Raw genomic sequence first — 18,778 nt, 5'->3', positions numbered from 1 at the left:
AATGAATCACAGTTGGTGAACGTTTTCACGACAAGAATGGGCTGTATTTTTCTGTCCCTCCGAAGTCTGTCTCTCACTATCATCCATTTGTTAGATTATGTATTTCTAATAGGAAAAGTTCTAATATCAGAATGATAGCAAGGGCAAGGCAGACAAAATTGAAAAATGCATGGATAAGGTTTTTCTTAATACTATTATTATGAAAGGTGGAATAATTTGTTAAGATAGCAATACAAAAGGATTGAATGATCTTTTTTTATCCTTTGAAACATAGCTTTGAAAATTAGGCAGTTTCATTTATGCTCAATCAGTGTTGTTTTCAATTGTCGTTTAGCAACATATGAGATCATTATCTTCAAATATTAATGTATTTACAAAATCCTGCTTCAAACATTCATTTGTGCTTCTTTGTGATGGATATTGGTCGTTCCCAGATTTCAACTATGACAGAATATGTAATATAATTATACATAAATAGACTTCATGGTGAAAATTATGAAGTCATGTATATTTATTGGGATAATCATTAATATGTTTATTAAAACATACTTAAAGTTTTCTTCATTACATTAAAAATGCCACACTTATTGCTTGAATATATTGTTTGTTTTAATGTAAAGACAGTTCACAACTATAAGATGTGTATTATTTTTCCATAATCATTACTTTTTTCATTTATAAAGAAGGTTTTTTCCTAGTTTCAGTGCACAGAAAACTTATAGAGGAAAATTTCATATTGGGTTTATTTTGATGAATGTTTGGCTTATTTAGTAATGATGCCTACTTAGTATATGCATATTTCTTTGTTAACAAATTTACTTCTTTCTGTAAAATAAAGAGAATTCAAAATGTAAACTTCAGATGTGGTTAGGCATGGTGAACTTTAAGGTCTCTACCAATCCTGAAATTTAATATTTTTGAGATTATTTTGTAGCCTTTTATTTTTTTTTGGCAAGAATATTATAAGTCTACAGAAGCCCCAAACAAAATTCAGTTTTGGTTTTACAATAATTAGCTTTGAAATGTAACCTTCACCAAATATATTTCATTGTCTTATGAGAGCCCATTAGGGTATAAAATCAATACTTTAGCCACTCAGTGGAGCATTTCATTTTTTCTTGATATTTTTCAGATAAGCCACTCTGTGCTTCCAGTTTGACATTTCTTTGCATTCCTAGTAGAATCCTAATAGTAAATAAAATAACCTTTCTAAATCATTAAAACCTGCTAGAAAATTAGCAGGTTTATGAAAGATTGCTTTTCCTTTGTGGTAAACAGATGGGATAGATCTAATAGTTCCAAATGCCCCATGACACACAAAATGCCCCACATCTTTATTCTCAAGGGAAGATGTTTGAAATTAAAGACACGTGAATTTCCTACTCTCTTGGAGAGATTAGACAGCTGTATCTAACTACTGAGTTTGTGGACTATAAGTCTCTGCTCTCAGCTATTCACCCCATTTTCAAGAAATGGGCACTGACTTTAAGAAATAGATCCATTCATGACAACAGTCTCAGCCACTAGGTTCTCAAAGAGGAGGTGACTTAAAAAGTGATGCTGGGACATCACAGATTCTGCACACTTTTGAGCATTTTGTTGATTTATAGAAGTGTTCACTGGGTGTGCCTTCTCAACAGATTATTGCATTGATGCTAGACTGCTGGGGGCAATGGAGTGGGTAAGCTTTTTTGAGCTGTATTCATTTTCTGTTGCCACATAACTCCAAAACTGGGCAGCTTAAAACAATAAACATTTATTATCTCATGTAGCTTCTTCTGTGGTTCAAAAATCAGGGATCAGCTCACTGGGTGGCTCTGGCTCAGGGTCTCACATGAAGTCACAGTCAAGACATCAGCCAGGCTGCAGAGCTCTGAAGGCTCCACAGAGCCGACTGGTCCATTTTCAGGCCATTCCTTCCCACGCCTGGCAGGCTGGTCCTTGTTGTTGGCAGGAGGTTTGACTGCCTTGCCACAGGGCAGTTGGAGAGTTTTTCACATCATTGTGGCTGCTTCCTCTTGTATGAGCAATTCAAGAGAGGGCCAGATAGAAGCCAAATTCCTTTGTGACCTAATCAAATGCCGTTATTTCCAGGGTATCTTACTGTTTACATTGGTCAGCCCTCTTCAGTGTGAGACAGGACTACGGGAGCTCATGAACTCCTGATGAGGATATGGGGAATGAACTTGGAGGATGACTTCCGCAGAGTAGAGTAATTCTTTCAGACTACTAGTAAAGCTGGTCTAAGGATTATAAGCTTTTATTTTATCACGCATCCCGTCAACTCCCTTTTCCATGCCTTTTTGAGAAATCCTTCATTTCCAGGTATCAGTTCTTTCAAGTAGGCCCCTGTTTCTCAAAGTTCCTTTGGGTGCCCTTCTCTTTTATCCTTCCTTCTTTATTGAGGGCAAACTATGTCCTAGTCTCTGATCACATCACTACCTTCATGGAACTTACCTTTTACAGTAGGTACTTTTCATAATAAGTGATCTTTTATCACCCATAATTTCTAGTTTCATCCTGTTGGAGTTCTGTTAAAATTTCTGTATATTTAAGAAGGTAAACAAATTTGAGGTAAGATGTCAAAGATTGATACTATTCACTTCTATTAACATGCTCATTTTAGTAGATGTATTCAGTGATTTAACCCAGGAGAGTAAGGAGAATTTAACCTTATACTCCCCTTAGGGGAGAGTTTCTCATTTGTACCTATTTAAATGACTTGCTTTAAAGCACCTATAGGGCTGCTTTTGTTTAAGGGAGAACATTATCCTCAGGCTCTCTCATTCACCATTGTCTTTTCAAAATTTGGAAATGAAAGACCAAAAAAAAAAAAAAAAAGAGTATTTCAAGTGTAAACACAGGACCAAAAATAGTAATATAGTTATCTCCATGAGCACATGAGAAGAGTCAGTGGTTAAAATGGCTCATTTTGCCATGTCCTTTCAAAATTGACCCCTGTGGTTTGTATTTCTTCAAGTATGGTGGGAAAGCTTGTATCACCTATATCCTAATTCAGTATTTCAGGCTTTGGGCTATTTATACTCATGATTAGCTCTAAAATATTTTCAATGTAGCTTTTTTTTGGAGTTTTGAAACCATTTGGGCTGATAAATCTTTCTCCAAACGTCAGCCTGATCAACACTGAGGAAGTAAATGGAAAATAATGGCGTGCATCGCGTGGATGACGTGAATGATTTACTGGACCCAATCATTTAACACGTTTGGAAAGTCAATACCAGGGAAACACACTGAGCTCTTATTATGGTAAACTGTATTTGTAGTGTCAGCGTTGTTGATTTATTGCAAACCTGTGGCTAGGATTAGGATATTTATAAATGGGGGAAAAATGGAAGGCTCATTAATTTTTTATACCTGCAGGTGGAAGACATGCAGTGGGCTAATAGAGAACACACTCACCCCGCGTCTGTCTGCAGCCTGCCCTGTAAGCCTGGGGAGAGGAAGAAAACAGTGAAGGGGGTCCCTTGCTGCTGGCACTGTGAACGCTGTGAAGGTTACAATTACCAGGTGGATGAGCTCTCCTGCGAACTTTGCCCTTTGGATCAGAGACCAAACATCAACCGCACAGGCTGCCAGCTTATCCCCATCATCAAGTTGGAGTGGCATTCTCCCTGGGCCGTGGTCCCCGTGTTCATTGCGATGTTGGGCATCATTGCCACCACCTTTGTGATTGTCACCTTTGTCCGCTATAATGACACACCTATCGTGAGGGCTTCAGGGCGTGAACTTAGTTACGTGCTTCTAACAGGGATTTTTCTCTGTTATTCCATCACCTTTTTAATGATTGCAGCACCAGATACAATCATATGCTCCTTCCGGCGGATCTTCCTAGGACTTGGCATGTGTTTCAGCTATGCAGCCCTTCTTACCAAAACAAACCGAATCCACCGAATATTTGAGCAGGGGAAGAAATCTGTCACAGCACCCAAGTTTATTAGTCCAGCATCCCAGCTGGTGATCACCTTCAGCCTCATCTCCATACAGCTTCTTGGAGTGTTTGTCTGGTTTGTTGTGGATCCCCCCCACATCATTATTGACTACGGAGAACAGCGGACACTAGATCCAGAGAACGCCCGGGGAGTGCTCAAGTGTGACATTTCTGACCTCTCACTCATTTGTTCACTTGGATACAGTATCCTCTTGATGGTCACTTGTACTGTTTATGCCATTAAAACGAGAGGTGTTCCAGAGACTTTCAATGAAGCCAAACCTATTGGATTTACTATGTATACTACCTGCATCATTTGGTTAGCTTTCATTCCCATCTTTTTTGGTACAGCCCAGTCAGCAGAAAAGGTAAGTGGCAAGAAATGTATTTGCCGACACTTTTCCTGGATTTAAGTTTTTCCTTTAGGATGCTTTCCCTCCTTTCCTCCTTTCCTTTTGGCTCATTTATATTCTCTCAAGATGCTTCAGTCTATGATGAATATATATATATATATACCTTCCTTAAGGTCACTTTACCTTGAATATGCTTTGACTGAGGCTTATTTTCCATGAAAAATGCTTTCATGTTTCCTCCTTGAGAAGATTGAAGATTGACCAAGCTCACATCACTTTATGGGTCCTTCTTCCCAGCTTTGTTATATCTTAACATAACTACTCTTTTCCAATTGTTAATTATAAGAGGGAGGGAGGGAGGACAGGGGTGATTCACATGGTGAGCTGTCACGGAGAACAACAAAATGCCTCCCTTTCTGGTTCTAATGTGATTCTGGGAAATGCCATCTCTTGATAATTATGATGATTTTAGTCATAGAAAATGGTGTACAGTAAAACAACATCAACAAGGCAAAGTTGAAATGGTTTCATTCAATCTAAACCACCTTACTTTTCCATATGTGGAGGATGCTGGTGAGGAATTAAAGAGGATACTAATGGCCTGTTACATAAAAGAAATAATAATTATTTAGAAGGTAAAGATCAACTTTATCTTCCAAAATAAGAAGAGGCACTATAATTTTCCTTGCCACTATTCATGCCCCATTGACCTTTCCACATAAAACACTGATTCTGAAGAATATCTGTATGTGAATGGGATAATTACTGAACTAGATATATATAGTTCTCTGTCCGGGAAAGAAGAGAAGTGAAGGTTTCTCTGAATTTAAGGTTTGGGTGGTAGGATGCAAACAAGCTAGCTTGCAAAACAGAGGAAAAAGCCATCTCTTTGAAATGGCTAGCTTTTCAACCCTATTGCTTAGATGAGGACATATTCTTTCCAAGTACAAGTAAGTGCTTAAAAATAGTTCCATCCTCCAGCATGAGAAGTTGTGTAGAAATCAGACATCCTGGAGTCGATTATATTCTGTAGATCAGAGCATTCCAAGTGAGACTCTGCATGACTCTTGACATCTTAGCTAGTTTAGAGAAAAAAAAAAAAAAACTTGCAGCAGGGGAATGGAGAGCTCATTGACATAAGCATTCAACCCCTACAAGATCAATGTGGCCTTCGACCGTGCTCAGACAAAAAATATACTTTAGGAAACATGCTGCCAAATCTAGCAAACTTGCCATGGGGATCCAGACCCATGACCTTTCATGCTTGTCTGACCTGGTGGAAGTGCATGAATATTTATGTAGGAATGAGTACATGGCAGGAGAGCAATGTAAGATAGTTTTGGGGGCTTTAACCTAAGAATCAGAAAATAAGTTTTGACATATGCAGAAGGGACTATATTAAGATCAAACTCATAAATTTAACTTAGGAAAAAAGCATATAAGTGGAAAATAAGGCTCAAATCCTAGGGATCCTGTTTTGGTATGGGTGATTTGACTAGTCAGGGCAAAATAATGTTTTTCAGGGTTTGTAAACCTCTACATTATATGAATTACTCATAACATCAGCGTAAGCAGTGCTTGTATTTGTATTTGAACCTATAAAACCTCTGAAAGGCTTCATTTGAACCTGTTTTTATATACTATTTTATCTGGAGAAGACAATGATAAATAGCTTCTTCTACTTTCTGGTAGATAATAAATATTTGAACCATACAACATCTGCTGAGCTCTGACATATAACATCCTTTCCTTTTTCTTTCTCGACCTTTACACTTTATAAATTTTGTCTACTCTTACTTTTCATATAATGACTTCCAAGAGTAGGAAAGAAGCATATTAACATGCTAATAAGATGTTTTTCCATTTAGATAAGTCATTGCCTTCATTTTCAAAAAATAAAATAATGGTCCTACATCAAATTATTGGGCATCATCATAGAAATTCAAACATGTATAATAATTTTATGAGTTAGAGAAAAATGACTATTTTGTATATATTTATGACAGTGGCTGTATCTGTTCCTATAAATATGACTGAATGTAGCTAGACAAACTTTCTTTTTGTTTTTTGACTATTGTGGAATCTAAATTAGGTCAAAGAAACACATTTTAAGACCAATTATAAAATATTTTAATGGGAATTTATTTTGTATTAATTGTATAATTCATTGTGAAAATGACTGAAGAAACCAATAAGAAACTGTAACTCTAGGAATTTTCAAAACAATGTAGAGCCCTCAAATCATTTAGCTAGTCTTAGAGTTGCTTAATTTAGGCCAGCTCTACAATAAGCTCTATCATATTATAACTAGCTGTGACTTTGCCACTGAGGTACTTTACTAATAAAATTATGTGTAATTCTAAAACTTCACTTTAAAATTTTCTATCTGGATTCTCTGTCTAAACTCCTTTTATTATTCAAAGCAATGTGCAAAATGCCCGAGAATGTCATTGCTTTTCTTCCAATGCTGAAATGACTTACAAGAATATTAAAATAAATAAAATGCCTCTATCTCTAAGAGAAGGCTTTAAATACATTTTATTGATTTCAGGGACCAAGGAGCTCTTCAGTCCTCAATTCTCATTTGTAATTCTCAGTCAATTAGCCCTGTGTCATCACCTTGAAGCCTTTGCAGCAGTTAAGGAGCATGCACATCCATTAATTCAGCAGATCCCTATTGAGAGCGACCTACTCTATGTCTGGCATTGTGCTTATTGTTGAGCCCATGTCAGTCTGCCTTCCTGATCCTTCCTTATAAGACTTCATCTGGCTCCAGGCCCATGTCTGCTAGACACCTGCTAAATGCCAACAAAGAGCCAGGCTCAAAGGCAGGGGATGATGATAGGGATCGGAGCTGAGATGAGAATGCAGAGAAAGAAGAGAACTATGCACCCTGTAACTCTACTTTAGTGATAGAATTTAAAACATGGAAGACAGTAGCAGAACAGAATTTCTTATCTGCATTTAGGTATGCCTTCTTAGAATAATATCTATAGAAGAAAACTCTTCTAATCATACAGGTGTCTCTGAAATTACTAGAGAAGTAGGAATAAAAAGTGGAATTAGTTGAATAATTTAGAAAGTTGTTTTAGAAAATTTCCAGATGAAATCAAGTTAGAAAGGGACACGAAGCAAAATCATGAAGACAGGTCTCTGAAGTGTGTCTTCCTTCAATGATAAAACATTTAATTTCCCCATATTATTCTTGTTTTCAGTTTCCAAAATCAAGATTAATCGTGTTTTTCCAATTGATTTTTTTTTTTTAACATGGGCAGGCACTGGGAATCGAACCCGGGTCTTCTGGCATGGCAGGCAAGCATTCTTGCCTGCTGAGCCACTGTGGCCCACCCTTTCCAATAGATTTTAATGAGTCTTTTATTTTTCTGTACCTACTCTTCTATTAAATTATGGTGTAACTGTACTTTTTCTACACTTTTTCTACACTTTCTAGAAAAGTAGTGTGAAAGAAGGGTGGACACACTGAAGCACAGCTATAGTCTAGTACAACCTCTCAAAATTGAGATAAAGATAAAAAATGGAATATAATTAATGGTCAGGAAAAGAATATCGAGGGATGGTTAGGGGCTACTAAGATGGCAGAAATCTCTTAAGTAGGTATTTTAACATCTTTAATTGGGCTCATAAAATCCAGATAATCAGACAAGGGTTATGACATTGTCAAGCTCCAAGGAGCACAGTACTTCAACCTGAGCGTTGAATGGAAACAAAATAAAATGCTTTCAAAATTGAAAAGAAAATAAACTAACAAATGTCAAAAAACAGTTTTTTGTCCCAATCCAGCCCTTCCTCCTTCACTTTTTCTGGAAGAATGATGTGAGATCTATCTGGGCATCCTGGAATCTGATGTATATCTGAATGAAAATGTTCTAAACAAAGAGCCCTTCATATAGTACATTTTCAATAAATGCCTATTGAATGAGAGAGTGCAGTACCTTGTACAATAATGAAAATATTATAAATAGTTATGCTTAAAATTAGACCATGGCATAATGGGAATATTATATTTATATCTTATTGTGTTTATCATAACTTCTTTTTCCCAAGAAGAAAACATTTTCTCATTTAAATGACTGGTTATGTATATTTCTTTTCAAAATGTTATCCTATTCTAAAATAAAGCTACTAAATAGTTAGTATTGGAGAAAATAATTATAGTAGCTGAACTTAGCACTATCTAAAATACACTAAGACAAGAAAAAGTTGGTGCGACTGCCCAGATGTGTTTCTGTTTATCTATTGAAAAGGCAAAAGGGCATTGGACTAGGTGGGCAGTGGACTAGGGGAGTAAAGAGGGGCACAGCTCTGGATGGCAAGGACTTGGGTTCAAACCCGAGCTTGGCTAAACTAGCTTCTCTGTCCCATTTTCAAACTAGAGCAAGCTTGAGCTCATATCTTCTGGGAAAAGGTAGACAACTCCATTTCAGAAAGGTACATTACCTTTTTGAAAAAATTCCTTTTGTTTCCTTATGATGTGATTTTGTACTAATAGGTATTCCATAGTGTTTTTTTTTTCTGTACTAGTAAAATTGAGGATTTACCAAACATCATGCATAAAATACAGGATTCCCATATATCGACCTATTAATAACACCTGACATTTGTTGGAACATTTGCTATAATTGACGATAAAATATTTTTATAATTTTACTGTTAGCTATAGTACATGGTTTAACTTAGAGTTCACTGTTCTTGTAGAGTAGCTCCATACTTTGTGAATTTTTATTGTTACCTTATATACAATCTAACTTTTCCCCTTTTAATCACGTTCAGATATGTATTTCAGTGCTGTTAACTACATTCATAATGGTATACTACCTTCACCACCATCTATCATTCCTGATAGGAACCCTGTACATGGTAAACCTTACCTTTCCAATCCCTATTCCTACCCCAACCCCCGGTAACCTGTAGTCTAGATTCTGACTCTATGATTTTGCTTATTCACACTATATCATATTAGTAAGATTATACAATATTGTCCTTTTTTGTCTGGCTTATTTCAAGCAACATGATGTCTTCAGGTTTCATCCATGTTATCACATGTACCAGGACTTCGTTCTTTTTTATGGCTGAATGATATTCCATCGTTTATATGTAGCATATTTTATTTATCCATTCATCAGTTAATGCACATTTTGATTGCTTCCATCTTTTGACAGTTGTGAATAATGCCACTATGAACATCAGTGTGAAAATATCTGAGTCCCTGCTTTCAATTCTTTTGGGTATATACCTAGCAACGGAATATTAGGTCATGTGCTAATTCCATACTTAGTCAAACTGAGAAACTGCCAAACTGTCTTTCACAGAGGCTGCATCATTTTACATTGCCACTCGCAATGAATGAGTGTTTCTACCTCATAGTGTTTTGTTGAGAGTTTCAGGTATAAGTCTTTCTTTTTGGGGGAGGTGGGGAGGTACATGGTCTGGGAATCACACCTGGGTCTCCTGCATGGAAGGCAAGCATTCTACCACTGAACCACCCGGCACCCCCACAGTATAAGTCTTGAAAAGCACGTAGCACATATTAAAATGAATAAATGTTGGCTATTATTAGCATTAGGCTGTAATCCATGAGTGTAGGGACCTTATTTGGTTTTGTTCATCATTAGATCCTCAGCACCTAATATAATATTAGGCCTGGAAAAGGCTCTCAAAAATATTTGTCTAATACCTGAATACAACCTGATGAATTGAGTGGAAGTATCAAATATCTGATTAAGTAGATATATGTCTAAACTTCCCCAGTCATTTAGATTAGGTCTATGTAGCTTCTTAATTAGAAGTATTTTTTTTCCCCAAACATAGAAGCTTGTTTGGAAGTATTGGTCAGGTATGTCACAATAGTTAAAGAGTTTAACAATGGTTAAAGAGTGAGAGAGGAGGGAGAGAGAGACAGAGAAGAGAGCATTTTTGAGGCAATATGTACTTGCCGTTATACATTTAGCAGAAAATACCAGAAGAATGCAATGTTTGCTGAAATCTTTATTTTAAAATTTGAAATGTGAATAAGTTTAACAAGAGTTATAAGGGTTAGTTCTAAAATCAGTAATAAAATTCCTGCCTCAAGAAATAGTCTAAATGAGAAAAGAATAGCCTTGAGAAATCTGGGTTAAGAGTGTCAGTATAAACTTGGAAAATGGCAGATGAGATTTATGGAAGAGATAGATGAAAGGTAGTTCTCCTGCCAGTTCAGGCCATGTAATTCCTCTGTTTCCTTAGAAAGGAAATGATTATCAGAGCTGTGTGCTTGTTATTGTATAATATAACTATATTGGGCTGTTGGTGACCTATATAACATTTTCATTCCTTGTCAGCTTTCAGTCATTTGAAGCTGATCTTTTTGAAGTCTTCGTGGAGTCCCAAGTTATAGAACTATTTCAAGTGTTATGATGGATTGCATCTAGGCAAGAGCAATCACATCAGACTGTTGCAAACAAGTCTGGAAAGAGAAAGCCAAATAAAAATGGAGGAAAAATCAGGACAAAAAAACATGTTTATTTGATCACATTTATGCATTTGGACAAAATGGCATGCTTTCAAAGATGTACAGGCAAAAATGAAATACGGAGACTCTGGGGCACTGTGCAAGCTATCCTGCTAAGTTGCTCTCCTAGGGAATGCTGCTTTAGCCAGGTTTATTTTTTTTCTGATCATGCTGCATACTATTGCTGCATAAAATTACTGATTTACATGCTTAGGGTAATTCTTTTGTAGGAATGCTCATTTTATTTGATGGCATGAAGAAATATTTGTTCAATGAATCTTGCTATACGCTTTCATTCCATGATCCTGCCTTTTTGGACTCTGAGGGAGCTATGGAGCCAAAGGCTTCTTAATTTAAATATTTGGTTATTAGTCAGATTGTGATCTTTTAATTTTTTTAAATTAAATTTTGATTTATAAAACGTTTGCATTTTCTTTGCCCAATTTACTATAGTTTAATTGATTAGCCAATTAGCCACCCTAAGAATTTTGTCCTAGAACTAGCACATATGACCAAAAAGTTTTAAATTTCTTAATATGATTGAACAATGCTGGGGTACTAGATTTGATCAAGACTAAGCGTGAGTATCTTTGGCGTCCTAGAGACTATGACTTTGTTTATTTCAAAATGTTGGGGATTGTCATATAAATAGGCTTAAATTTTTCTATATAGACAGAACCTTAATGACATCCAGACTGTTGATAGTACAGAATGCAGTGACTAATTTACTTATTGTAACTTCAAATTGCATTTTCCATGATTTAGTAGGTGCTTATATCTCACAGAGCACGCAGGGTGCCAGGAAGAGCAGATTGTGAGCAAATAGTTCCTTTCGGCTGTAGCCATATACACATTTTTATGTTGAGAAATGTTTTTGAAGTATTTCTGAATTCAGTATAATGTGGGTTAATTCCACCCCCAAGAACAGAAAATATTTTTCAAATATTATTAAATATTAATATAAATTCCAGGCTCTTTAAAATATATGAAAAGGCCATTTATTGAGTCATTAAAATAAATCTTAAAAAAAAAAGAAAGAACCTTAGTCTGATTCCTGGCTCAAGATATGGGCTGGCACAACATGTAGACCCCCTCCCTCTAGGGTACCACTTAAATGAATAAAATGAAAAGGTAAAAAAGAAAGAAAGAGAGAAAGAAAAGAATAGAGGGAGGGAGGGAAAGGATATTCCAGTACCAGAGCCAATATTAAATAAAACAATTTGAGAAAATCTTGAAAAAAATAAAAAAACAGGTTTGATTACTGGAAAAATGTAAAGAAGAAAAGCATAGCCCAAGAGGCATGAGTGGTTCTTACCCAGCCAGTCCCAAATAATCTCCAAATCCAGAATCAACAATGGTGGCTGAAGCAGGCATTTGAGTGACCGTGTAGAGAGAGAGCAGATAAAATCTCCAGAACTCTACTGTAAAGAATGGGAGTCATCTGATGGTAGAGTGCTCCTAGCATGGGTATGAGACACAGATAGAGCAGAATTTGTTTATTGCAAACATTGTAATAGTAATAGGAAATATAGCTCTATCCAGGAGAAAATCGATAAATTTCTCAACTCCTAGGACAAATTGCTTCTAGGAAGGTCTTCAGTTTGTTTGCTTGCCTCACATCCATGAAGCCTAAAGAGAAGCTGGTCAGGCAGAACACAACCTAATTACACAGTGCCTCAGTCAGCACTCCCAGCCAAGGGAAAGGGACCAGATCAGTAGTTTTCATATCCATCAGCTTGGCCCTTCAATCATAATTACACATCAACAGTTGAAGACCACACAATGACTGAGGAAAACAAGTAACATGATAAAGAATCAAGAAGGACTATATATCAAGCAGAATAACTGACAAAAAAAAAACCAAAACTAATTTAAGAAAAGAAGGCAATTTTTAAAAATCAGAATTTTATAAGAGGGAATCAACAATATTGTATGCATACATACATGTACAAGCTGCCACAGGTAAGATCAGAGAATAAGAAAATGATCCTGGAAAATTAAATTATGTCAAAATGAAACATTAAATTGGATAGACTTAAAAATGTAATTGCTAGAGCTAAAAGCCAGGCAGGAGATCTGGAGGGTAGAACAAAAAGTAGAAACAGAGAAAAATGAGAAAAGGAAAATATGAAGAAAAGTTAAGAGATACTGAAAATAGAACAGGGTTCTAACATCTACCTTATAAACATTTCAGAAGAAGAAGTAAGTACTCTGGAGGGAGGAAATAATCTAAGAAAAATAACAGAAGAAAAGTTTTAAAAACCTAAGAAAGACAGTATTTCAGTGGTGCAATTCTTGCCTGCCATGCGGTTTCGATTCCCAGCTGTGATAGTTTGAAAGGATGTATGTACCCTAGAAAAGCCATGCTTTAATTCTAATCCCATTTGGTAAAGGCAGCCATTTCTTCTAATCCCTAATAAGTATTGTATGTTTGAAACTGTAATCAGATCATCTCCCTGGAGATGTGATTTAATCAAGAGTGGTGGTTAAACTGGATTAGGTAGAGGTGTGTCTCCATCCATTTGGGTGGGTCTTGATTTGTTTACTGGATATAGTTTACTGGATATTAGTTTACTGAATATAATTACTGGATTTACTGTATATATGGGTCTTGATATAGTTTTCCTCTATAAAAGAGGAAACATTTTGAAGAAAGCTGGAGATTCAGAGAGAGCAGAGAATGACATGGCCACAAGAAGCAGAGAGTTCACCAGCCAGCGACCTCTGGAGATGAAGAAGGAAAACGCCTCCCAGGGAGCTTCATGAAACAGGAAGCCAAGAAAGAAAGCTAACAGATGACACCGTGTTCACCATGTGCCCTTCCAGCTGAGAGCAAAACCCTGACTTTTTGCCATGTGCCTTCTCACGTGAAAGAGAAACCCTGAACTTCATCGGCCTTCTTGAACCAAGGTGTCATTCCCTTAGATTGGACATTTCTATAGACTTGTTTTAATTGGGACATTTTCTCAGCCTTAGAACTGTAAACTAGCAACTTATTAAATTCCCCTATTTGAAAGCCATTCCATTTCTGGTATATTGCATTCTGGTAGCTAGTAAACTAGAACACTGGCACATGTACTTCCCAAAACAAGCAAGCAAAGAAAAAAATGGAAAAAAACGAAACAAAAATTCAACAAATGGTGCTGTAATAAGGAGATACTCATATGGAAAAAAAAAGAATGAAATGAGACTCCCACCATACAGCATGCAAAGAAAAAAAAGATTGAAAGGGACACAGTAAAATTTTAGCAATCAGTAGAAAAGTCTAAAAGTTTTAGAGGAAATAAAGGGAACCTACAACCAATGAAAATCAGATATACATCAGACTGCATCTGCCTTCCTGGGTAATAAACAGTAACAAGCAAAGATTTTCTAAAGGAAAAGTTGTTTTTTTTTTAAATTTTTGTATGCTGTATGGTGGGGTCACATTTTATTATTTTTCCATGTGAGTATCCCTTTACTGAAGCACCATTTGTTGAATTTTTGTTTGTTTGTTTTTTGGGAAGTGCATGGGCTGGGAATCGAACCCAGGTCTCCCATGGCAGGTGAGAATTCTACCACTGAACTACTCTTGCATCCCCCAAAGGAAAAGTATTTTAAACTTGTAATTCTATAGCCAGCCAAACTATCAATCAATGTGAGGCTAAAAATGTAAATGGCTCAGAAAATCTGGTGTCTACATATCTTATTTATGGCATAGTCTAATAAAATAAAAGACATTTAACTGATAGAAGGTGAGAAATAGTGGCAATCATATATGACCTAGAAGAAACTGAGAAATTTAAAAAGGAAATGTCAAAGGATATATTGGATTCTAATGTCTAATTACCCTTCACAAGGCAAGGTTTAATGGTTATTTTTTCTCTGTTGGGTTCAATCTTACTACTCAGATAAATCAATATAAAAGAGAATAATAGTCAATAGCCATAATATAATAATTGGTTTTTGTATCAGCTTTATATTTTTAGATGGAACCTATAAACAAAACACAGATTAAATTAGCTACTGAACTGAATAATATCATTATAAACTTTGTTAAAGTAGAAATAGTAGTGTAACTTACAAAAAGGGGAAGGTGGTGTGAGGTGGGGCAAAAAAGAAGGAAATTGTACAAGCACACTAAATCACTTAACATTTAATGTGAATAGTCAACAGATAAAATCTAAAAGTGATAATTCAAGAAATATGCATACGACTTAAACGACAGTTAACAATAATAAATTCAGAACTATCCAATCTTGTTACCTCCATAGAATGGGGTATCAGGAGACTGCAAGACAGGTGATGAAGGGTTTATTTCATTTAATAAATGTTTAGATTTTATTTTCTTTGCTAGGCAGTAGGAATAGTGGATTTAAAAGCTCAAAAAATGGGAAAGATGGATCCTAATTTGCAAAGCCTGTGACTGAAAAACTATTGAGTTTAGGATAGCTACCAAAAGAGGGAGGTGACCATATGTCCGGTTTGCCCTGTTTTCCCTATATAATTATTAACAGTAACCCTCTTTCTCTAAAAACAGTATCTTCCAGTATGAGCAATAGATTATTTGGTTACCCTCAATACGAAGCTAATCAGACAATAGGGAGTCATTTTGTGGAGGGATATATGCCAAGCCTGGTATGACTGTACTTCCTTTGCTAGGGAGTTGAATATATTTGAAAGGACATGGATGTCTTCTCAACAGAATTACATTTCATGAGATTTTTGCCAGTGGTGAGCTGGGGAAGTTGTAGTGAGCAAGAATAAGGAAAAAGAGGCAATAATAAGATTGTTGAAGAAATTCAGGCAAGAAATATTGGGGGTTTGGCATGTGGCAGTGGCAGTGGCAGTGGAAAGAAGAGGACTCATTTCAGATTGAATTAGGAACAGAAGACAGAGTGGGTGCTGAGGTGCTTGCAGTGTGGGTCTGTGTCTGGGCCCAATGAGGAACAGTTTCTGTGGTTGCCACCAAAGACTCTAATCAGACTTCAAAGAGGAGCCTGGAGCTTTCCCCCTCGCCTGGGCTAAAGGAGACAAAGAAATTCTCTTTCATTGCTGATGCCTGCCTGCATCTGCCACAGCCTGGAGGAAGCTATAGGGCTCAAAATAATGAAATTGAGGAAAAATACATTTGTTTAGGTAAAACAAAAATTAAAGGGTACAGACGCGGACAAGAATGAAATATCTGGTGGATTATGATTTTGAGTAAACAGGTCTGTTTGAATTAAGTTCAGATTCAAATGAATTTTGATAGTTGACATTGAAAGACAAACTCTTCAGAAATAAAATTCAAGTCATTTCTCAATGATTTTATGAATCCAATTTAAATATATAATCCCCATTTTTAGTATGTAAATTTGTATGTTAAATGAATTACATATTCTAATGAGCTTGAGTAAATTTTAAGATACTTTTTTTCTGCCTGTCATCGTTCTGATCAACTTTATTCTTTTTTTTCTCTATATACATCTCATTTTTGTATGACTTTGGGTACCCTGCATATAAATTAGATTAAATCCATTAAATCCTCTGTTGCTTCTCTTTAAAATAATTTTTTGAAGGTCATGTATTGAGTCCATAAAGTAATCTGCAAAGCTCTGCATTTTGGCTATGTTCGGAATCTGGATAATAGGGACTAGTTTTGAACCAAAGAGGGTCAACACTAATTTTAGTTATTTTTTTTTAAAGGATAAACTAAGATTATTCTCATTTTGAAGAAAATAAAAAAAGATATTTGGCTCACAAGCTGTAATCAGTTGAAAGTTTTTATCTAGGAATTTTAGAAACTAAACTATTTGTGCAGTCAAGTCTATCTTGGGAAAAATACCAAGAAATGCAATGCTTTCAGTGTCTGTTGGACCAAATCCATTATAACCTATATGCGTTGCTTGTAAAAGCACTCACATCACACATGTGTATACATATATAGCTTCTGTAGAATATTTTGTGTTCTCAGAAAAGATTAAATGCAATATATTTCTCTTGCCAGCCATTTTTTTTTTCTAAAATCCTCATCTACTGAAATTGAATTGAATTGAAAATAGTATTGGTAAATTGTAAACCTGTCATAAAACCATAAAGTGTTTATATCGGCAGACAGTTTATCATTGTAGCACTGCCCTCTCTTCAACAAAACACTTTCCCCCTGCTAAAATGTCCCATCAAGCTAAAATTTAGCAAATGGTTGGCTATATTGTCTCCCTATTGTTAAGAACAACAACTAGCATGAAATAATTAAATTCTGAATAGAAAAGATTATTTGTAGAAGATTGCAAGAAGAACTGCGGGGAGTACAGGCCGTCAATACCACAGGATTATGAAATACACATCTCCAAAGGAGACCTTCAAATTACTTATTTCACCTCACTCAATTTATTTTAGTTAGTAGTATACAATACATATATGTAGTTGGCATTGTTAATAAAACTTCTCCCATTATAAATTCCCCTTTCCACCATAGTCTGCGATATGACATTGCTTTGAATTTCTATCAATTTCTTTGTCTCCTTTATCTTATCTTTCTTTTGTTCAGCTTTTCTCCTATTTTGGCCTTTTCCCAGGCCCCATTTCCTGAAGCACTCATCATTCACATGTTTTCAGCTATAACTGCTACACTCATAGTTTCCAAACTACTTTCTTAATCCCTACCCTTTCATGTGTATAAAAATGTGAAAGTAAGCAATCCCAAATTGAAATGTGAAAGTAATCCAAAACCCAATTATGAAGTTTAGATTTAATATCACTTTAAGTAGTCACTATTTATTAAATGTCTCTGATGTGCCAAAAACCCAGCTAATCCTAGTATTACACAAATCTAGAGTTGAAACTCTTACCTTTGACCACAGATCTAATACGTTTAGCTACTACTTTATATTTCTCCTTTATGCTCGATCTCTATTTTAATTTCTCCTTTTCTATCAATAATATCTCTTTTCAGAGATCCGAACTTGGGAGTTAACAACAAAATCTGTCAACAAATCATATAGCTTGTTTCAAATTGCCACTAGATCCATTCTTACCTTCCACTTCCCACAGTCAAAACTCTAGTCCAGGCGTCAACTACTGTGGTGATGGAAAACCTGAATAGTAAACTCACTTCTTGAGAATTTTCAAATTTCTACCATAAAATTATACAACACTTCTTCCAGCTGATCACTTCTCTTTTCTCAGACTGCCAATTCCCATTTAATGCTTCCAATCTGTGGAATGTTGACAGCTTAGAACAAGCCAGATATGGCCTGCCCTCAGGGAGCTTGAATTCTAGCAGAGGAGACAGATTTTAAACAGATAATTATGGAATTAGTTATTCAAAACATTGTTATAGTTATTGTCAAATATACTATTAGAGATTCTTACACTAAAATTATTACCTGTTAACTATTAGCTCAAACCTAAACTTTTCAAACTTTGTCTTTCTAATAATCTTTCATTTCAGTGAAACCAATTTTCTGATCAAACCCACCAATCCATGAGTACTTCTCATACTTACAAATCTTTACAAATTCTAAATGCATGTGTTCTCTCTTGACTTCCATTATTTTATGTTTCCAGATTTATGTATTGTGTTATTCTTGGGGCATTTTATTCTTCTATGATTGTATCCCCATTCAGAAACTGTTCATGAAGAGATAATCATTACAATACTTTTGTATTCTTCTCTCACTTCCTGCTAGTGCCACAATGCCTGTCCAGTGCTTTGCAAATAGTTTCCAGCTTAAAGATTCTTGCTGAATTAAGTGAACCGGAAATTGGTATACATTCTGAAGCCAATACTGAGTCAATGTGTACAGAAAGTGAGTTAAAGACCAAAGTAAGTAGAAGTTTTGAATGAAAGGCAAGAACCAGGTTCTGGTCTTATTAACATTTCAGTGGCCTTGATGAAACAATTTATTGTTTCTAAATCTCAGTCTATTCACCTGTAAAATGAGGGCTTGACTACAAGACCCTCTTGTAGTAATGTAATTCTAAGAGGTGCTTTTTCTAGAGAAA

The 18,778-nt window shown here is 35.7% G+C and overlaps 1 protein-coding gene across 1 annotated transcript in view; it reads left to right on the top strand.

Annotated features, from left to right (window-relative positions):
• GRM8 (glutamate metabotropic receptor 8) overlaps positions 1-18,778 on the top strand; it is an 829,821-nt gene that overhangs the window by 715,891 nt on the left and 95,152 nt on the right. Inside the window, exon 8 of the mRNA XM_077123963.1 lies at positions 3,382-4,317. Within this exon, the coding sequence (XP_076980078.1) occupies positions 3,382-4,317 (936 nt within the window). The remainder of the gene's footprint in view (positions 1-3,381; positions 4,318-18,778) is intronic.

Source organism: Tamandua tetradactyla, chromosome 1 (genome assembly GCF_023851605.1).
Source record: "Tamandua tetradactyla isolate mTamTet1 chromosome 1, mTamTet1.pri, whole genome shotgun sequence".
NCBI lineage: Eukaryota > Metazoa > Chordata > Mammalia > Pilosa > Myrmecophagidae > Tamandua > Tamandua tetradactyla.
The sequence above is the reverse complement of the archived record's forward strand: the minus strand, read 5'-3'. Positions and strand labels throughout refer to the sequence as shown.